The sequence below is a fragment of the Xenopus laevis genome, chromosome 7S (assembly GCF_017654675.1).
Source record: "Xenopus laevis strain J_2021 chromosome 7S, Xenopus_laevis_v10.1, whole genome shotgun sequence".
NCBI lineage: Eukaryota > Metazoa > Chordata > Amphibia > Anura > Pipidae > Xenopus > Xenopus laevis.
Window position 1 is genome coordinate 50,195,103 of NC_054384.1, and position 23,295 is coordinate 50,218,397.

A 23,295-nucleotide genomic window follows, 5' to 3' on the forward strand; every position below is an offset into this window, starting at 1 on the left:
TTCCTTGGGGGGTATGATCCAGTAAGAAGCCATAAGGGTTAAATTTAGACAAAAAGATGAAGAAAGGAAAATGCCCAAATGAGAAACAATCCCACATTACGCATTTTTAGAATTATTGTAATCTAGAGATAGATAGATCTGTTCTAAAATATATTCACTGTTCACACTTTAATGGGTCATGATAGTTCAGGCATTTTCTGAACTATTTGGTGGGGCAACCCTCCCAGTGCTCATGTAACTATTTAATATAGGCATACATTTCAGAATTGGCTTTATCTTTAAGTTCAGTTTTCCCTGGCACATTTTGAGACTCTCCCAGCAGTGCCAGCCTCACTGTCTAGGAATCTATGAATTTGTATATTCTATGTAAAAAAAGGGTTTGCACAGACTACCTAAGGCTCTTCTGTTGTGGCACAAGAGAATTCCCATCAGCCCACTCTGCTTTCCACTATGAGACTATACCATTTTGGCACTATAGATGCTGTGAGGGTGGGCTCTATTAGACCCATCTAACTGCTTAAAGTGGTCCTCCAGGTTTTTAAATGCATTTTTGTGAAGTAGTATTTGGTTTTTAAACAAGCATTTTATTTATTTCATTACCTGTTATGGCAGTGCTAACTTTAAAGGGGTCCTCCACCCAGAAACATTTTTTGCATAATGAAAGAAAATGTAATTCAAAGCAACTTATACAATATACATTACATTTTCCGTAGCTTTTAAGTGGACCTGTTACCCAATCACAAAAATCTGTATAATAAAAGTCCTTTTTTAAATTAAACATGAAATCCAATCTCTATTTTTAAAAATATCGGCGGTTCGGGATGGGTGAATTTGACCCTTTTTGCCAAAAATTCACCGCTGACGAAATATCGCCAACGCCCATTAAAGTCTATGGGCGTCAAAATAAATTTGTCGCGTGGCGAAATTTTTTTTGACGTATGACGCCATACAAGTCAATGGGTGTAATTTTTGAGGTAAAACAAGGCTAAAAAATTCACCCATCCCTATCGGTGGTCAATCAAATATTGTCTGCCCCTCCTCTATGCCTTTCCATTCAGCACTTCCTAGATGTAACTGCTCTCCTTACATTTCCCTGTTCTCTTCGCCGTTTAATTGTGTAGCCAGGGCATGGGGGTGGACATTGGGTCCCCCATTCTGGTGCACAAACAAGATTTTGAGATGATGCAAGGCTTGCCTAAATAACAGTGTCCACAAAATGGATCCTGCCTGCTTGCTATAATTATGAATCCCCAGTCTCAAGGAAACAAGATCCAAATAATTTATATTGTGTAATTAAAGATTATTTTGCTTGACTAATGTGATAGGATTTTGAATAATTTTTTTGGGTGACGGGTCCTCTTTAAAGTTATTTGTAAATGTAATTGAAATAGAAATCAACATTTGTGTATCCATTTCTCCTTACTTGAGTCTGACTTGCAATGTAACAGGAGTCCGATCTCCTCTTGGGTCTTTTAACTTTAATAAGCTGGCATTAGCCTTAGGCTTTTGTAAAAATTCCCTTTGGTGGTCTAATTACACAAATACAAATACAAAAGCATTGCATTTTATTGATTTATTAACTTTGAAAAACTTGCATTTAAACATTTGACATCCAAAAGATGCCGAGTTCATGTAGAAGTCAATGGGAGTTGCCCTGGGCAAAATGTAAGTTTGTTTTTTTTTATCAAATTTTTCAAATGTTTTTTGAGCTTTTAAACTCACAAATTCAAGGTATTTGAGTTTTTTTCACAATTTTATTTAATCACTTTTTTTTTTGGATTATTTAATAAATAAGCAAACTTTCCCGTTTATTTGAAGTAGTAAAAACTGACAAATTTTAGTTCTGATGTTGGCCTTTCGGTGTATTCCAATATTCAAATCCTTATCATGGGTCCAAGTAAGATAACTCAGAATTGCAAAATGTAATGCTCAACTTACAGCACTGACCACTCCGCACAGAAGACGATGGCTTTAATATCAATCCGGCTTTATAATATCTGGCTTTATAATATCACACAACCTGGAAACATAGTAACAGTGGGTGTGCAAAATCAAAAACCTACGCGTTTCGTGCCTGTACTGAGGTACTTCCTCAGGGTGAGGCACAAAACGGTTTTTGAATTTGCACACACCAAAGTCTACTCCCATAATAACCATTTTGAAATTCAGTGGATTATGTTGCTAGAGAATAGGTATGGGTATAAGGTATAGGTATAAGTATGAGAACTGTCAAATATAGAGAAAGGAGAGAGAATAATAATTCAGGATGTTTATGTCCTAATGGGACACTTACAGATTCTCATTACGATCTCTTTTTGATGATTCTCACATTTTAGCTGTTCAATGGTGATTACCAGTAACCCACAGACTTGGGTTAAGTGGCAAGCCATCTGCCATTTAGTCAGTAAGGCTTTATTCACTGAACATTTATTGGAACTTGTTTCCATACTGCAGAGAACAGCTTACAGTATACACACCTTTCATAGTTCTTGCATTATGTCTACCATACAGCACAGTTTTTAAAAAGACAGATTGCCGCATAAATACACTAAACCAAGTTTGCCATTGCCTAAACTTGAAAAACATTATCCTGGTCTCACGTGGCTTCTGATGGCATAATTCCGCCAGTGATCTTGTGCTTCCACGCTGTTTTTGCTTTGCATATACGCACCACATCTGCTACACGTTGAATCATATGGCATCCGCTCGCTCCTGCGCACATTGGCTGATATCTGATGTGGTTATCAAGTGGGAAATGAAATTTGGTGCATTGTAGTATGGATGCAAAAATACACTTGGTTGAAAACCACCTGCTACTGGCGCTGCTGCTTCCCTCCATGTGTATTTACGCGGCAGTCTGTCTTTTTAAAAACCACGCCGTAAAAATGCATGTGTCCATGCCCTAAGGTTTTAGTGGAATGCCATCACCAACAAGCATCTCATCAAAAAAAAAAAACCAATACTCCACTAATACAGAATATTCACTTACTGGGCTTGATCTTTGACATAACGGAACAGTAACACCAAAAAATTAAAGTGTTTTATATTAATAAAAAGATCACGTACTGTTGTTCTGGTTTGTTAAAACCGATCTGTTTGCTTCAGAATCACTACTATAGTTCATATAAACAAGCTTCTGTGTAACAATGGCGGAAATTGAAAAAAGGCTATATGGCAGGTTAAAGGACCAGTAACATAAAAAAAATGTTATCAAAAAAATGAAAACTGCACCCTCCAATAAATACCCATGCCTTACTGGATGTAACATATTTACCTTGTGTTTCTCAAAAAAACTGAAATAAAACTCCTCTCCATGCTTTTTGAAAAAAGGCGAAACGGCGACAAGCCCTGCTGCTGTATATCTACGTGAGCGGCCCTGACTCTCTCCTCCTCACAGGACATCTGCGGTAACCCGGAAGACATTGTGTTTGCAGTGCAGCTGAGGATTCCTATTGTGGCACACAAGCTCTCCCTCTTCTTACATTCAGCCGGTAGCAAAGCATGCTGATAGAAGGGCAGAAAAGAGACAAGCGGGTGGGGGAGAGACGCACCGCCGGTGTAAAGGCTAGGGGAGAGGTGCACACTTGATGGAAGGGCTGGGGAGAGAGATGCACGGGCAGTAGAAGGGCTAGGGGAGAGGCGCACACTTGATGGAAGTGCTGGGGAGAGATGCAGAGCCAGTATAAAGGCTGGGGGAGAGGCGCACACTAAATGGAATGGCTGGGGAGAGACGCACAGGCAGTGTAAAGGCTGGGGGAGGAAAAGCCTGCTTGAGAGCAATGCTGGGTCAAAGATATGCTGGTGGAACGATGTAAGACATTACACATTGTAAAGCGAAAGGCTATATAAGAGGCTGTGGAGGGAAACAGTGTGGGGAAGGCTTGCAAGTATCGTGGTTGTTATGTGATGTCACTTCCGGAAATTATGTCACAAACCGGGAAGTTGGACCCTGAAGACAAGGAAGTGGCTCACGGCAGCGTGCACGCAGTGGAGAAGAAGCCCTTCTGGGGGTGCAAGATAGCAGGACCCCTTGTACTCCATCTGGATGTGGCGGTTGAATTTTTTAAAGATTCCTTACTAGAAAAGCAGGCTGCAGCTGCATATTTGAAGTTACTTAGGCAAGTTCATTGATTATGACTGGGTTCTGAAAATGGTGTTACTGGCCCTTTAATGCTAATGGAACATCATGTGCTCTCAAAAATGTTGGGCCAAAGGCAAGTGCAGCCTAGAGCTCCCAGAATTTTTTTTTTTAAGGCCACTTCCTCTTTGGCATTCCTTTTAGCTATAATCACCAAGACATGCCAATATGATTACTACAAAAAATTTAAAATGAACACTCCATTAATCCCAGACATGCCAATGTTTACTGCAGAAATTGTATATTGAGCATATTAACCCACTGGGGTTCACTGAAGAAATGAACACCGAGTACATTATCTATAGGCAAGCCAGTAAAAATACTGAAGAAAATGAACAATGGACACGAATCCCTGGCATACAAGTAAGAACACTGCAGAAATTAGAGGATATTTGCCACAGATATGTGGTCCTTTAACATGTCTCAATGCTTAGGAGGCTTTTGATCCCCTTTAACAATAATTTATCTGTAAAATTATTTAACATTTTTATCCTGCAGCTGCAGAATGAAAGGCAGTACACCCCAGACACATTATATACAATAACAGTTGGTAATGACACCACAAGCACATTATTTACAGTAAAAGGTAGTGTGCACTGAAAGCCCAAGCACATTACATACAGTAAAAACCGTGGGCATTGACACCACCAAGCATAGATAGATTTTCAATAAGGCGTGGGGATCTGGCACCTTAATAAAATTTAAAAAAAACTTGCTTCCTTACTGCGCTGCTACTTTAAACAGTAGAAAGCTTATTGCAGTCCTTCCGGGTTCTGCTGCAACCAGCTGTGCTCTGATTGGAACATTCTCCTTATGACTCCTCCAATCAGAGCACAGCTCTTTTGACAGAGGACCATAAAATGCACCATTCAAGCCACAGATGTAGGTGGGGGCTGGGGAGATCTTTTTGAAGGGACTGTAGAAATGATGTGTATGCTGTAGCCTTTGCCAGAGCACCCACTAGCTCACATGCTGCAGATTTCATCCCACAACCACAGGTTCTAAGGTACTATACTGTTTACCTTCTAAAAGCTGCTTCAATTGCTGGAATTAAACTTTTGTCACCTAGCATCAGTAATATTAAAACAAATTGTGCTTTTTGGGGGCTTTTATGTTTTTACATTTGAAATGTATTTCTTACTTTTGTCATTGTTTTGTTAATTTATTTTTTGTTAGTTAAGGCAGAGTTCTCATGAAACTGCATGGCTGTGATATGATTCAGTGTCCTCCCCCCAAAACCTATGTTGATTCAGATGCCCTGTGGGGGGGAGGGCATCTGAATGTCTGGCATCAGTACCCACTGTATATAATGTCTGGGGAGCCAGCACCTACCGCTTTTCACTGTATAAAATGTGCTTGTTTTGTAAATATAGACTGCATCTCACTGCATATCATGTTTCTGGAGTGTCAGTACCCTCTGTCTTCCTCTCACATTTAAAGTAACTTACCTAGGACACAGTGCTTTAATGTTCCAACAGTTTATACTTTTTTAGCCCTTAGGGTTGAAAATATAGTAATTGTTGTAGTGTTTGATTTAGGTTAAGAACCCATACAAACAACGAGATTTCAGTCTACAGCACATTTTCAATTTAGAAAATGTGAAGAATAAAACTCCCACTTAACATTCCACAAAATGATGTCCCCTTTATTAGAATAAAGGGAAATAACTGTGAATGTAGATAGATGGATAACCCCTCTTATGTGACATAGAAGTGTATGTGTGAGTTAGTAGACACTGCTAGAAGGAGTTGGGGGGGGGGGGAATCATTTTTATGCCAGCAGATCAATGTCTGAGATTAGCTTTAGGTCCATATTTAGCCTCCCCAAACAAAATATTCACCCTCCGCCTATGCCCCCAAGGACATTATATGCAGTGTGAAGCAATGGAATATTAGAGTTAGGATGTATTCAGGGTAAATGGATTGCCAATTTAATTCATAATGCCTCCAGAGCACAAATAGGATAAAAGCTGTGCCAATTTTATGTCAGTGGGATTAAACCAGTGCTACTGTAATTCCAAAAAAAAAAAAACAGGTTAATTGCAAATTGATAATTTCATAGATAGTTAAAAAAAGGACAAAGCCCTAGAAGTTGTATTTTACAGATTGCAGATTAAAGTACAATGCACAGCACACTGCTCATCTCTAATTCGTTGAACTATGTTTTTCTTTCACCTTCTATTTGCCCTTTTTTCCAGGATTTTACCTTGTGCTGCTCTTATATAATTTACCATCATTTCTGAAATATTCTATTCCTCCTTCTAAAATATTTTTTTCATATGTACACTTGTCTCACTTCACCTGTGATTACCCATCTTCCCTTAATTTAAATGCATTTAAAAATGAAAAGTCTGTTGGTACAGAAGCTGCATTTAATGAATATAAACACTATAATAAATGTTGTAAATCAGCAATCCGGATGGCAAAGAAAGGAAATGAAGAGTGCATTGCGGCAGAGGCAGGTTAAGAGTGTTGCTCCATTAAATAATGGTACCAGTATGGTTGTAACAGATACAGAAAAGGCAAATGTACTAAATCAGTTATTTTATTCAGTGTATACAATAGAGGAGTCTGAGTTCCCAGGCTCACTTCATAGCTGCACTGATGGCTCAGCTCAACCTAGTCAGTTGCTGACTCAGGATATGATCCATAAAGCTTTAATAAAAATTAATGTAAACAAGAATACAGGGCCTGATGGCATACACCCCAGGGTTCTAAGAGATCTTAGTTCAGTTTTAGACCAGCCCCTATGTCTGATTTTCTCAGATTCACTTTCATCTGGTATGGTACCTATGGATTGGAGAAAAGCTGATATCATCCCAATATTTAAAAAGGGATTACAATCTCAGCCTGGCATTTATAGGACAGTAAATTTGACATCTGTGGTGGGCAAATTAAAACTGTGGTGGTTTGTTAAGGGATCAAATTAAAGATTTTGTCCTAGTGAATGGCATTATGAGCAGCAATCAGTATGGCTTTATGAAGGATAGGTCGGGGGGGGGCAGTAGATGTGATCTTTTTGGATTTTGCCAAAGCATTTGATACAGTGCCCCACAAACAACTGCTTTCAAAACTAAGGTAGGTTAGGCTTAATGAAGTCATTTACACATGGATAGGAAACTGGTTACAGGATCGGGTACAGAGGTTGTTAATGGTACATTCTCTGCTTGGAGTAATGTTCTTAGTGGGGTCCCTCAGGGCTCAGTATTGGGTCCGCTTTTATTTAACTTGTTTATTAATGACAGGGGAGGGTATTGTAAGTAATGTGTCAGTGTTTGCAGTTGGCACAAAACTATCCAGCCCAATAAATTCCATCCAGGATGTGGCATCCTTGCAACAGGACCTTGACAAACTGGCAATCTGGGCAGCTAAGTGGCAAATGAGATTCAATGTTGATAAATGTAAAGTCATGCACCTGGGATGTAAAAATCTCCAAGCCACTTATACCCTTAATAGGACTGTACTAGACAAATCCATTATGGAAAAGGACCTTGGAGTCCTTGTAGATGATAAACTTGGCTGTAGCAAGCAATGCCAGTCAGTAGCATCAAGAGCAAATAAGGTCTTGAGCTGTATTAAAAGAGACATTTAATTCATGGCAGGGAGCGGTCATTCTTCCACTGTATAGAGCACTTGTAAGGCCCCATCTAGAATATGCTGTACAACTTTGGTCTCCATCATTCAAACAGGACATTATTGTATTAGAGAGGGTACAAAGAAGGGCAACTAAGCTGGTAAAAGGTATGGAAAATCTTAGCTATAAAGAAATACTGGCCAAAGTAAGGATGTTCACGCGGGAGAAGAGGTGTTTAAGGCGTAGGCAGTTTTGCAGACAACCTCCAAACACTGAATTCAAGTAACCGTACACTGTGAAGACTGTGAGCATGGTGGCACAAGCATCATGATATCGGGATATTTCTCATACTATGGTGTTGGGCCTATTTATCACATACCAGGGATTATGGATCAGTTTCAATACATCAAAATACTTAAGGAGGTTGTCTTATGCTGGAGAAAATGCCCTTGTATGGTTCAACAAGACAACAACACAAAACACACCAATGAAAGCGCAACATCTTCATTTCAGACCAACAGGATTGACATTATGGAGTAGCCAGTCCAACCCCTGAACATTAATCCAATAGAAAATGTGTGGGGTGACATCACAAATGCTGTTTTTTTAGGCAAAACCAAGAAACGCAGAAGAATTGTGGAATGTAACAGGAGCCAGAAGTTGGTCGACTCCATGCAGCACAGCTGTGCAGCAGTTCTCAGAAACAGTGGTTGTAATATTAGTGTTCACTAATTCAAATGAAAGCAAAATCTTGAAACGTTTTTCAGTTTATATATATATATTTGTGTATATATATATATATATATATATATATATATATATATATATATATATATATATATATAAAACAAAAAAAAACTTCCGCACACATAGGTCTTGATAAGTGAAAAAAAGCTGGTAGATTTATTTCAACGTTTCGGCTTACAAACTCAAGCCGTCATCAGGATGACGGCTTGAGTTTGTAAGCCGAAACGTTGAAATAAATCTACCATCTTTTTTTTCACTTATCAAGACCTATGTGTGCGGAAGTTTTTTTTGTTTTATAGATATGAATTTTTGTCCAGCACCTAGGCATTAACATGGCTATCTGAGTGCACCTATCTAGTTATATGTCTATATATATATATATATATATATATATATATATATATATATATATATATATATAAGGGGAAGGCATCTTTATTAGCTGAAGGCACAAAATGTTTCAATCTTCTTAATATATTCATAACGGGTTGAGTGCAGAGGATCTCTTGTATTTGTCCATGTGAATTTTGCACCCCCGCTTAATGTTTTTAAAGATTAGTGGTGAGCACAACTTTCCCTTGTTTGTTATAGTTCATATAGGAGCATTGACCAGCTCCTTGTTGTAGCTTCCACCCCTTCCAGTTATAGTCAGGTGATCCCACAGGTAGCTAATAAAGGGCAACCAAGTTTTTTTAACTTGAAAGCAGCAAGTAAGTTGTAGGTAAAACTTAGTCCCTTTGTAAAATGTATAATGAAACAATTGAATTCTTAATGAATCAGATGAAAGTTGAGTGTAGGACTGGCCATATCGGGGATGGCTTTGACTTAGTTGGCCAGCTTAAATATATTGCAATATATGGACAAACAATCCCTGTTTTGTTTAAAGGTGAAGTCATTTTTAGTAATCTAAGGCACAAACATACCTCGCAATATTTAGGAAATAATAAGAAGGACAAAAAAGTTTGTTTGAAAATGCCAATTTCTGTGGCCACAACCCTAATTACCATGTTTATTTTGCAAAATTTGGTAGGTTATGAAAGTTTGAACATATTTCTGTGTTTTTCCCCCCAGTTATTACAGTTTTGCTAATGAAGGAGAATTGCCCTTTAAGCTGTGTCTAACTGTTCCCAAGGGACCTGTTATCTTATATTGTCACAACTACTTATTTGCTTATCTCAAAATTGTTACAAAAGTATCTTATCTGCTGCTGTGGCTGTTCTTGGCTCTCTGCCAAAATCCAATTAAGTTAGAAACCTTGTTTCTTTTTCTGGCTGTTCAGTGCAGAGAAAAATGGAACTTTCCAGTACAAAGGAGGGACTGCAGGTTGAGCTGTCAAAAGAGGGACTGTCCCTCTAAAAACGGGACAGTTGGGAGGTGTGCACAAAATGTTTCAATGTCATTAATATATTGATAATGGGTTGAGTGCAGAGGGTCTCTTGTATTTGTCCATGTGCATTTTGTGGTCACAACCTCATTGTACCCCCTCTTAATGTATATATGTATGTAGCTGAGGATGCTAATAGGACCTTAACTAAGCAAGCCCTGAGAAATGTTCCGATTGCTTAACCAGGGACTCCAGGTTTTATTATAGGTTTTGGTATGACCAGTTTCAAAGCTAGAGAGTCTTTCCATAATTAGCAGTAATCTGGCTTTTACCGATTGTATGTCAAGTTTTTGCTATTGTCTGCTTTGCTGCAGAGAAATTAGGGCACCTAAGGTATTTGTTGTGTCCTGAAATATGCTTATTTAAGAGTGCTTCTGCAGGGTTCTTCTGGAGCGAGAGTCCTACAACACTGATTATTAAAGAGTAGACTCTGATGCAGAAGCATACCACCACTGGACAGTCCCACCAAATATGTATAAACATGCTTTTCTGATGCATGCTCTGAAACATAGCATAGAAGATGCTATATACCATCAGGATAGTTTTTTAGGAACCAGATATCATTGTTAAGGACCTTTTGGAAGGTCTCTTGTATCAGTACGTTGACAGAACATTTCACAGAGTGTAAACCAAGTGTAATCATCAAAGCATACCTGTAATGTGCTCTCCCAGTTTTGTACAAATTTTATTTTCTTAACCGGAGTTAACTAAATTGTCATACAGGTATGATAGTGCTCCCTTGTAGGTAGAGAGTTGGAGACAAAGCCTCGAAACCGGTTGGAGGAGGGAAGTTGTCCCCTTTAAATATAGATTTTATATAATGAGTGATGTGTTGATAGTAAAGCCATTCAGTTTTGGGAGCCTTGTAAATATACTGTAGTTTTGAAAACAATAATAGTTTGTTTGTTCAGATAAGTGAATGGATAACTAATTGGGTCTGTTCCCAAGAATAAAAGGCTCTAGTCACTTTACCAGGAAGGAAATCTTCTTTATTGAGTATGTGGGTTACTGGTTTGTGTGTAGAAGATAGTCGGTATACATCTGTAGCTTGAGTCCACACTTTTACTGAGTGTGCTACTATTGGGTAGTTTTGTGCTTTGGGGGCTAGGTTTGTGATCCAAAGCACATTTCTTATGTTACTCCTGGTAGGGAATCTTGTTCTATCTTTACACAGAGTGTGGCATCAGTTGTCTGGTGCCAAGGTATCATTTGGGTCAGCTGTACCACCAGAAAGTAGCATTTTAGGTTTGGAATACCCAGGCTGCCTTTGTAGCAGTTCCGCCAAGCTGTGGTGATGTTTAATCTGGCTCTTTTACCATTCCACAGAAAACCGTTGAAAGCTTTCTGAGTGGCATCTAATAGCCCTTGTTTTTAGATTGTTCCCCAGAAATAAAGACTTTTTTCAATTACTTTCCATTATTTATTTCTTACGTTTTTTCCAAAATTTAAGTTTAAAGTTGAATGTTCCTGTCTCTGGTGTTTCAGTCTGGCAGCTCAGTAATTTAGGCTCAGACTCTAAACTGTTACAATTTTGCAACATTGAGTTGAAACATTTCTCAGCAAATCTCTGGAGTATTAGCAACAATTGTATCAATTCTAACAGCTGCCCGTAATGAAACCCAGAGATCCTGCTCAGCAGGGACAAAGATAAGAAATGTATCAACTAAATGTATCCATTTAGAACAGTTTACAGGATCGGCGATCCCCCCCTCCAAGAGCTGCTTCTGAAGGAGAGAAATTACACTTTACACTTCAATATTAGAAAAACCGTCGCACATAGAAAGTCATTGGAAAAAGTTGTTATTCCTGGTGATCTATCTGAAACCAACTAGTTGTTTGAAGGTGAACAACCCCTTTTATGATTTGTTTTTGTATAGTTATCTATTACCAATGTTGCATAATCTGTAGATAAGTTTACCCTTAGGTATTTGATTATTTTCAGATTCCACTGAAAATCAAAATTAATCTCCAACAGTTTCTTATATTGGTCTGGGAGATTCATATTAAGCGCTTCTGATTTGGTATTCACTTCTAGGCCTAATAGTTTTGTAAAAGTGGAGAGTGTTTCATAGAGGTATGACAAGGAAGACATAGGGTTAGTGTGATTTAGCATTTTATTAGACAGTCCTCCAGTTTGCTAAGGTCCAAATTACCCTAGCAACCATGCATTGATTTAAATAAGAGACTTGAATATAAATAGAAGAAAAGAATAGAAATAGAAAGTTAAATGACAAAAAGCAGCAATAACAATACATATGTAGCTTTACAGAGAATTTGTTTTAGATTGGGTCAGCGACCCCCGTTTGAAACCTGTAAATAGTCAGAAGAAGGCAAACAATTCAAAAACTATAAAAAAAATATAGTGAAGACCAATTTGAAAAGTTACTTATAAATGATCATTCTATAACATACTAAAAGTTAACTTAAAGGTGAACTACCCCTTTAATGACAACTTTTTATTTCAGCTCATTCAAGAACCTACTAGGAATGACTTTGGACCTGGTAAGAATGTCTTTTGGACCAGGTAATAATTAATAATACTAAACTCATCTCTAGCATTTGTGTGGGTGAGCATTTAGGGAATAGTAATCATAACATGGTCTCCTTTGAGATAATGTTGCAGGGACAACTCTATAAGGGAATAACTAATAAACTACATTTTAGACGTGCAAACTTTGCCAGTATAAGAGCATCTCTGCAACAGTAAGTGGGAAAGGCTTTTCACAGGGTTAAACATAAGAGGATTATCAATAAGGCTTGGGGAGGCTAAGCCTCCCCAAACTTGCCTGGCACCTTATTAAAATTTTAATAAAACTTGCTCCCTTACTGACTTGCGCTGCTACTTTTTAACAGTGGAAGCTTATTGAGGTCCATCCTGGTTCTGCTGCAAGCAGCTGTGCTCTGATTGGATCATTCTCCTTGTGACTCCTTCAATCAGAGCACAGCTCTCTTGACAGACCATAAAATGCAACAATCAAGCCACAGATGTAGGTGGGGATAGGGAGAAACTTAGCAGCAGTAATATTAAAACAAATTGTGCTTTTTGTTTTTACACTTGAAATTATTTTCTTACTTTTGTCATTGTTTTGTTCATTTTTGGTTAGTTAAGACAGAGTTGTCATGAAACTGCATGGCTGGGAAATAAATCTATGTTGTTTCAGTGTAGTGTGACAGTGTGTGTGTGTGTGTATGTGTATGTGTGTGTGTGGGGGGGGCGTCAATGTCTGGCATTAGTACCCACTGTATATAATATGTCTGGGGGGCCAGTACCTACTGCTTTTCACTGTGTAAAACATGCTTGTTTTATAAATATAGACTGCATCTCACTCCATATAATGTTCCTAGAGTGTCAGTACCCACATTCCTCTCACATTTAAGCTAACTTACCTAGGACACAATGCTTTAATGTTCCAACAGTTTATACTTTTTTTTTTAGCCCTTAGGGTTGAAAATATAGTAATTGTTGTAGTGTTGGATTTAAGTTAAGAACCCATACAAACCAACCAGATTTCAGTCTGCAGCACATTTTCAATTTACAAAATGTGAAGAATAATACTCCGACTTAACATTCCACAAAACAATGTCCCCTTTATTAGAATTAAGGGGAATAACTGTGAATGTAGATGGATGGATAACCCCCTCTTATGTGACCTCAGTTGGAATCTCATGGAAGTGCATGTGTGAGTACTTTTACACCCTGAGCATTTTAGGGTGAAAAGCACTACCACCTGCACTTCTGCATGGTTTTCCTGAAAGTTAGTAGACCCTGCTAGAAGGAGTTGGGGGGGGGAGAATCAATTTTATGAAAGCAGATCAATGTCTGAGATTAGCTTTAGGTCCATATTTAGCCTCCCCAAATATAATATTCACCCTCCGCCTATGGAGTTAAATAGAAGAAAAATTGAATGTCTTTAAAATGCTGCTTAATAAATATACATGTCAGTATATGTAAGCAAGGGCCGTTGTCACAAAGCAAAACCTTTATGGTTGGTGTTGAGGTTGGTAATTAAAGAGGTGCTTTTAAGGCTTTGAAGTTAAGCTAGGACAGCTGAAACGTTGTCACGTATAAATCATACAAAAAAGACAAGCTAAAATCAGTATGGAAAGGGTAATGCAGCAAGGAGTAAAATTAACCCCAAATTATTATTTATAAATAGTAAAAAAAAAAAAATGAAGCCGGAAGGGGTGAGACCCTTGTCAAGGGGGATCAGTTGGTTGATGAGAACAGAACTAAAGCAGAGATTCTGAGCTTTATTTTTCATCTGTCTATACAAATGAAGAACCCAGTAATGAAGGTTTCTTTCTAAATAGTCCTAATTCTATTAATACATCAAATGATGCATCGTTCAAGCAAGGGGAAATTCAAGAGAGACTAGAACATGTAAAGATAAACTAAACAAGCTTAGCTCTGTGATTACCAAACCTGGTTACTTAATTTTTCAGGATTCATTGAGATCTGGCATGCTGCAGAGAGACTGGGGAATTTCAAATGTATTTAAAAAAGGATCCCATTATCAGTCTCTTAACTATAGGCCGATTAGTCTGAAATCAGTGGTAGAGAAGCTTTTCAATAGGGTACTAAGAGATACTTTACTTCATTGCAAATCATAATACTATGAGTTTGTGCCAGCATGGTTTTATGCATAACCAATCTTGCCAAACTAATTTTATTGCCTTTTATGACAAGGTGAGCAGGAAGTTCGACTCTTCAATGGCAGTGGGTGTTACCTACGTGGACTTTGCTAAAGCATTTGATACAGTGCCACACAGAAGGTTACTGGTTAAATTAAGGAATGTTGGTCTGGAACATATAGTATTTGTATCTGGATAGAGAACTGTCTGAAGTATAGATTTCAAAGAGTGGTGGTAAATGGAACATTTTTAATTGGACCAGTGTCAGTAGCGATCCTAGAGGGGGGGCGGGCCCTGGTGCGTGACGCGCAGCTGGGCCCCGCCCCCCTCCGCACGGCCCACATTGCCAATGGCGCGCGGGCTGTCGGGGGGCCCTGAGGGGGAGCGGGGCATGGCCCACTCGCACCCCCTGCTCCCCCGGTAGTTCCACCACTGACGAGTGTTGTTAATGGTGTACTGCAGGGCTCTATACTTGGTCCTTTCCAACTTGTTTATTAATGACCTGGAGGTGGGCATTGAAAGAACTGTTTGTGTTTTTGCTGATGATACTTAATTGTGCAGAACTATAAGTTCTATGAAGGATGGTTTGACTAGATTAGAAAACTGGGCAGAAAACTGGAAAATCAGGTTCAGTGTTGATAAATGCAAGTAATACACTAAATCGCAGAGTGTTTGGGGTCTCTTAAATTGAGAAGGATCTATGGGTTTTTGTAAATAAGTTCCAGGCAGTGGCTACCAAAGCAGATAATGTACTGTCTTGCATAAAAGTGCATTAACACAAGGGATAAAAGCATAAAGCCTCATTTAGAGTTTGCAGTGCAGTTTTTGGGCTCTAGTCCTTAAGAGGGATATCAATGAGCTGGAGAGAGTGCAGAGACGTGCAAGTAAACTAGTTAAAGGAACAGTAGGTGCCCTGCATTGGTATTTTGTTTGCTTTAGAAACACTACTATAGTTTATATAAATAGACTGCCATGAGGGTAGCCACTTAGGCTAAAAAAGGAGAAAAGACACACAGGTTGCTTAGCAGATAACAGGTAAGCTCTGTAGTATACATTGGGCTTCTTCAGAACTTAAATGTTATCTACATTGTATCTTGTGCTTGAATGACTGCTCCAGTGGCTACACAGCAGCTTGTTTACTGTACACTATAGTAGTCTGTCTGAAGGAAACACACCAGTTTTACCAGTGCAGAGAAACAATACATTATATTTTAATTACCTTAAAGAACTTTTTTGGTGTTACTTTAAGGGGATGGAAATTTTAAATTATGAGGGCAGAACCCGAGGCCACCCCCTTTAGACTAGAGGAAAAGAACCTTTATTTGCAACAACATAGGTGGTTCTTCCCATTGAGGATGGTGAGGTTGTGGAATGCCCTGCCAAATGACGTTGTTTGGTCTAATTCTGTTAACACATTTAAAAGGGGCTTAGATGATTTCTTGGACAAACATAATATCCAAGGCTATAGTAACACTAAAATCTTCAATTAATATATATAGATAGATAGATAGATGGTATATATAGTTTCAGTGTGTTTGTGTTTGTAGGTATGTGTGCTGGGTTTGATTTGGAGGGGTGGAACTTGATGGATTTTTTTCAACCCAACTCAACTAAGTAACTATGTGAGCGGAGACTGGAATGGGGGAGGGGTGAGGCTTTCATCCCATTTTGTACATAGGCAACCTGAATTGCTTCTCTTATGCATCTGGTGGCCTTGTTGCCCCAGTGAGGGGGAGCACAGAGGGCAAAGAGTGAGTCTGGATACTGAATAAGTAAACTTATAAGTTTTGCATGGCTACTTCTTTAACATGTTTGAGCACAAAGAAGGTAATCATTTCCTGATTTAGTGCTTCTTAAAGACCACTTTTGACAGGAAATGTGATTTAGTATATACCACCTTATCCTCAGGAATGCTAATTCAGGCTAAAGAAATGGGGATGAGGTAGATAATTTTTACCTGATGGTATCTGAGGCTGACTGATTTTAAGAGCTCAATTGGTTTTTCTTGTAATGCTAACATATGTAAAGTGTTAATATTAGACCGACAAGGGTTCCTCAACAATTCTATAAACAGTCCCCTTTGTGAAAAGAAGAGAAGGCTACTGCCTGCATAGGGTCTGATTTTCAGCCCCAGTGTGGCACTAGCCTAAAGCCTTTTGACCCGTGAGCCACATTGAAATGTAAAGAATTGATGAGCAACACAAGCATGAAAAAAACTTCCTGGGAGTGCCAAATAAGGGCTGTGATTGGCAAGCTACATTAGGCTCTCTTTGGCAGCACACTTAGTTTTTCTGTATCCAAAACTTGTCTTCAAGCCAGGAATTCAAAAATAAGTACCTGCTTTGAGGCCACTGGGAGCAACATTCAAGGGGTTGGTGAGCAACAGGTTGCTCATGAGCCACTGGTTGGGGATCACCCAACAATCAAATTTCAGATCTCTGAAATTCTCCTCTAGAGAACCCCTGAGGAATATGCCCCATTGTCTTTGGAAAATGTAAGAGAAATACACCATTTACTTAAAATTCAAGCAATATTGATTCTCCCACTTATATACAAAACCAAAAATTCAGACAACATAATCTGTACATAATAGGCAATGTAAGAGAAAATAAACATGACTATATTCCCCTTTAATGAGATATAAGTGTGGCTTAAAATCATGTTTGTACAGAGATAATCTTCCTTTTACATAATAACCATTTACACAAAATGCTACTAGTGATAAAATCTTATTTTACAATAAGGCTGCAATCTTGTGTAGTTAAAACACAAAGAAAAACCTTGACATTTGGTATTTATGTATTCCTAGCTTGTCTACTACAAAGAATGTAAGGTCTCCTTGCTCATGATATAAGTGTATTGACATGGTAAAATTATATGGAAACTGAAAAGGTGTCATCTGATCTTTATTTAATTTAGCATTTGCACAGAGAGAAAGGAGAGACACCAGACAGAGAGAAACACATAGAAAGTGGTAAAGAGACAGAAAGAGAAGTGAAAAATATACATATATATTTATATGCAAGATAGGAGCAGAAGACAGAATAAATCAATAATTGTAAACACCAAAAAAAATCATACCAGAAGTCTAAGATCATTTGCCTTCCTAACTCCTCCTTTAAACAATAGGTAAAAAACCCTCCCACAGAAGTTATTTCACTCAGCAAATTTAATCAAAAGAAATTAAAACAGCAAACATAAGGCAGAATGTACCCTCACCCCTACTAGTGATCAAAGTGTATGCTCTGATCTAAACTGATAACTGGGGATGAAGTTTTATGGTAACAATGCTCTGTAGGTCAACCAAACCATTGTATAGCAAGGCAGCACGAGCCATTACAGAATACCTCTACTGGTACAAGTGATACATTGTGCACACATTCTATTATTATTTATGATTTTCAAAACATGTACATGGCAAAATAAAATTTGTGGTATCTTATAGCCTCATGGGTACAGTGCATATCATTATATACTGATATAATGCATAGTTACCCTTTCATAATTAGGAATCTGAAGCAGAAGCAGTAATTGAAACACTGTAATTACAGTGTGTGTGTGTACATATAAATCTTTACCCATACTCGAAATTATAAGGTATAACTGAAACCATATGACAATTCTTTAAAATGCAAACCTGAGCTTCACATCAGCAGCCTCGTCATTCTTACTTTTTGTGTTACAGACCTACAGGGCACTGCTTATATGGGGAAGAACATTAAGTTAGTAAGGCATCACTGTAGATAAAAGGATGGGGATTGAGAGGCTGCAAAGGAATTTGGAAGAAGACAAAATGCTGCTCCTTCATCCTCAAAATATATCTGGACATGATGCCCAATCTTGTCTCTCCTTGCATTCCCAGTAGGTGCCTCGGTAAATATGTGTCATCTCCTTGCTGACAGGATCCATCTTTCTTTCAAACCACATTGGTCTGTATGTGTCCACAGGGGAACCTAAGAGATGAAACAAAGTACGTAGGATATCAGCTAACATTTAACCTGCCCATCTGCTTTTCTAAACGTGTCATGTTCCTCCTCTCACCATCCTCCCCAGCTCTCTCCCGTTCTGCCTCTCTCCTCTTTCTTGTATTTCTCTGTTTTTCTTCAAGTCTCTGTTTTTCAGAATTGGCTTCATCCCAGTTTCCATTCTCCATCAGACGTTGGTCTGGTCTCCGTCGACTGTCAGTTGGAGCAGTGCCTTCCTCAGGGGAATTCAAAGTTAGAGCAAGCTCAGTGAAGTAATACATGTACTCTGCATTCTTACTGTGGGTAGAAATAAATAACAATACACAATTAGAAATAAGAGGCAATGCAGACTAGAATACAGAAAACATTTTAGCTGGTAGACACTAACGGAAGGGGGTTTCTCTTCCATAGCAGCATTCTGCTCTCTGCAGCCTTGTCTCCCCCATTTTCAGAGACGATGCCAACAGAACTCAAAGGTACGCATTCCATACACTCATCCCATGTACCCATGAGAGTGTAATGCACTCGTCCTGTTGCATCCATTACTTCACCAGAAACCTGAGTATGAGAAAAAATACTTATGTAAATTATTTACTTATGTATATTTAGAACTATTAGGATGGAAATAAGGCAATATTACTAACCTTCCTAGCCACATCTCTGGAAAAGTAGCTATATGGAGCAAACTTAAGTTTACACTTATCCCCTGTCTTGTGATTTACTATGTCTATCTCTCCTGACTGCAATGAGAAATAAGTAGAATTAAAACAGGCATAAAACAGGTGGTAGTGACAATGGAACAGTGGCTGGGATAAGAATGATACTTTCCTGATCAATCCAGAGTTTTCCCACAATTATATTGTGAACAGTTGTAGTGACCTTTTTCCATGTATAATGATTCCCAGAGTTATGAAATAGACAGTGTATAGTGCCTGAAGGGAGAATATGCAGGTCAGACACAACAAATTACAGGATGCTGTACATTGTGCTACAACATTGTTTCTTGCCCAAACAACCTTCCCATTTCTCTCACACACTTCAATTTACCAAGTGGCATGATGGAAAGGTATTTGCCCCTGAACTTGCTGGTGACCGTTATCTCTTGCCTCAGGGTCCAGCCATGGCGAGATTCTGCATAGTGTGCAGCTGCAGGGGGATGATGACTGACCTGGAAGGAAAACTTTGTTAATCTGACAACAAGAAGTAAGCACATAAAATTAAAAACAGGATCGTTAACTATAATTCTTCACATTAGCAAGATAAATACTGCCTTCTAAATAACGTCACCCATTTAAGCTACAGTTCTCCCTTCCCCTATACAGAAGGTGCAGCATCCCTTTCAGACCTGCTCACACAGCGAGTGGTAGCCGCTCTCTTCCATCCGATCTAACTCAAAAGATTCTCCCAACAAAGGATTAAAGGGTTTGCTTGTGCGGAAGACAGTGGTGGAATATGAAGAGACGGTGAATGCAGCCACAAGACAAAGTTGCTCAAGAGAATTTTCACACTGAGCCCCCCGATCCAGCAGGGTATGATACTCAAGGTCCTCAGTCAATCGCTGAAGCATTGAGAGTGGCTCATTAAAATTAACCTTATTGATAAAAAGATGGGAAAGCGGTTATAAGAGAAAATAACATATCAAATAAAAACTGTAAAGGAAGCAAATAAAAATTTAAAGGCATACATAATATATACTGAAAACATTAAAATGCTTATTTAATTCTTTCTAAACTCTGCCTTAATCGAAGTATTTTTAATTAATCTAGCTGTCATCATTGCCCTTTTTCATTAGGGTCACTATACCTTGGCTAGGGCCAGACAATTGTGGATCTGAGCCTGCAGATAATCTGTTCCCCTGCTGCTTCTCTGCTTGTGCTCTGCCTGCACCCAGAAGCATTGTCTTTGCTAGGGTGCAGGCAGACGTGGCGGGTTTCGGCACCAAAAACCAGCATTTTGCATTACGCACAGAAATTCGGAATACCTACATAAAAGACATAGGGAACTTCGAGGCAGAGGATTCTCCACTTGCGGAAAAACTGCATTGTCCAGCTCTAGCCATGTTTACCTACTGAACTGGACCTATGCCTTGTCATCTACAAGCTTATTGTAATTACAACACAATAGAACTGCTGAAGTTAAAGAAAACAACAATCTTCAGCCATCTACCCAGTGTTTTTTCAACAGCATTGACACAGGCACTTAATGCTCTTGTCATTCACACATGGCCGGTATTGGTCATAAAATACACAGTTATGTGGAAGTGTGGACAGATGGGAGCAGATCGGCATATTGTCAGCAGTGTATTTATGTAAGCAGCGAAAATGCCACGTGTGACATTAGTCTAATAGAAGCTAAATGGCAAAATTAAACAAAACTGAGCCAGTATTTAATTTAAGGTAGAAAGGCTTTAACTATCTTTGCCCCTTACTCACCGGCATGGGGATCTTGCTAAGCTCTTTTCCAATACAATTCTTCATGACACTCCACAAATTAAGGCTGTAATTGGGTTTGTAAGGAACCCTAGTTCGTCTTTCTTTTCGGAGATCCTCTGAGGGAGGGCGCACCTGAGGTCCACAAAACAATAATGAATGAAATAAAGTTTCAGAAACCTGGTGAAAATCTATCCTAGATTAGGTTATGTTAATAGTGACAAGCCCCTGTTATTCTCCACATCTGCTCTGTCTTATAGAGCAGTGCTGTCCAACTTCTGTGGTTGAATTTTCCTGGCCTACATGGTGGAGGGCCAATAATGGAAGGCAGTGTTGACCACGCCACCTTTTTCAAACTATACCCATTTATACCACAACCATGTTATCTCAACAACTTTTTAGACCATGACCACATTAATGGTGGTAACACACCAATGAAAAAAATGGTTGGTGCTCACTGTATGGATATCACTCATATTTGAAAAATGTAGGTCATATCTTACCATAAACATACCTTTAAATCCATATGCCGCCTCCTCCTCTGTGGATAACAGCACCCCATCCCCCACGGCACATGATTAAACACCTTAGGTGCTTAGCAACTTTTTCCAAATGCTAACAACCCCCCAAAACAAACCCTATCAGGCTCATCTCCCACAGGGTACAGAGTAAGGTAAGCAGTATGGCACACACAGGGAGCATAGGGCAGGAAGAGTATGGCACTCCCAGGGAGCATAGGGCAGGAAGAGTATGGCACTCCCAGGGAGCATAGGGCAGGTAGAGTATGGCACTCCCAGAGAGCATAGGGCAGGTAGAGTATGGCACTCCCAGAGAGCATAGGGCAGGCAGAGTATGGCACACACAGGGAGCATAGGACAGGCAGAGTATGGCACACACAGGGAGCATAGGGCAGGCAGAGTAATCATAGCAATTATCCAGCACACTTTGCACTCCAATTTCGTGTTAAAACCGCCTTTATTTTAAATGTAGCATAGTGACTTTTCAGACACAAAAGGTCCTTGTTAGCTTGAAAAAGGACCTTTTGTGTCTGAAACGTCGATATGCTACATTTATAATAAAGGCGGGTTCAACGCAAAATTGGAGTGCTGCAATCCTTGTACACTAGAGTATGGCGCACACACACAGGAAGCATAGGGCAGGCAGAATAGAGCAGGAGACAGAGAAACCTATTAGGACAGTTCATACTGTGCTACATACAGTGACACAATGTGGTGTGAACAGGTCAACAATGTGGGCACTTTCAGTCTAGGTCTGAGGTTTGAACAGTACAGGGCTTTAGGGTGTAAACAACAGAGGTGTTACAGGTGTAAACAATGCGGGGGGGGGGGGATTACAGAGTGAATGCAGAAATTTACTGTCTGAATTTGAGGCATAAACAATGAGGGCCAGTTAATCTCAGTATTGATTCCTTTTAAGGTTTACACAAGGCAAGACATTTTGGATGAGAGGGCTACAGTTACAGTGGCACGCTATACATATATGTATATACAGGTACGGGACCTAGCTTGATAAAGGGTTGGAATAGCCCAAAACTTTGCTTTGCTAGTGGCACGAATAAACAAATGAATCACAGAGTGCTGCTGGATTTATTGCTTTACAGGTATGGGACCTGTTATCCAGAATGCTCAGAACCTGGCATTTTCTGGATAATGAAAATTTCCGTAATTTAAATCTTCCTTCCTTAAAGGACCAGTAACGTCAAAAAATAAAAGTGTTTTAAAGTAATGAAAATATAATGCAGTGTTGCCCTGCACTGGTAAAACTGCTGTGTTTGCTTAAGAAACACTACTATTTTTATATAAATAAGCTGCTGTGTAGCAATGGGGGCAGCCATTCAAAGGAGAAAAGGCTCAGATTACACAGCAGGTAGCAGATAAGCTCTGTCTGCCTAATGGTGTTATCTATTATCCATTAGTTAACCTGTGCCATATAGCCGTTTTTCAATTTCCACCATTGCTCCACAGCAGCTTGTTTATATGGAGTATAGTAGTGTTTCTGTAGCAAACAGATCAGTTTTACCAGTGCAGGGCAACACTACATGATATTTTCATTCCTTTAAAACACTTTAATTTTTTGGTGTTACTGTTCCTTTAACTATACTAAGTAATTGTGTAAACATTAAATAAACCTAATAGGCTGGGTTTGCTTCCAATAAGGATCAAGTAGTTCTTTGTTTGGATCAAGTACAAGGTTCTCTTATTATTAAGGAGAAAAAGGAAATTATTTTAAAAAAAAAACTGGATTACTGTATAAAATGGAGTCTATGGAAGATGGCCTTTCTGTAATTCAGAGCTTTCTGGATAACGGACCCATACATGTATGTATATAGATGTACAGTTGGTGATTTTTTTGTGAACAGCTGTGATACGGAAAAGCAAAGAAAACTAGAAGAGCAGGGTGTTTGTT

At 39.0% G+C, this 23,295-nt stretch overlaps 1 protein-coding gene across 2 annotated transcripts in view; it reads right to left on the minus strand.

Annotated features, from left to right (window-relative positions):
* Positions 1-13,038: 13,038 nt before the first annotated feature.
* osbp.S (oxysterol binding protein S homeolog) overlaps positions 13,039-23,295 on the minus strand; it is a 67,629-nt gene continuing 57,372 nt past the window's right edge. For both annotated transcript variants that reach the window (XM_018227659.2, XM_018227660.2), the window contains 8 exons: positions 20,872-21,003; positions 19,785-20,030; positions 19,487-19,607; positions 19,268-19,371; positions 19,084-19,179; positions 18,828-18,997; positions 18,516-18,736; positions 13,039-18,427 (listed from right to left, as the gene is read on the minus strand). In XM_018227659.2, the coding sequence (XP_018083148.1) occupies positions 18,285-18,427; positions 18,516-18,736; positions 18,828-18,997; positions 19,084-19,179; positions 19,268-19,371; positions 19,487-19,607; positions 19,785-20,030; positions 20,872-21,003 (1,233 nt within the window). In that variant the 3' untranslated portion in view covers positions 13,039-18,284. The remainder of the gene's footprint in view (positions 18,428-18,515; positions 18,737-18,827; positions 18,998-19,083; positions 19,180-19,267; positions 19,372-19,486; positions 19,608-19,784; positions 20,031-20,871; positions 21,004-23,295) is intronic.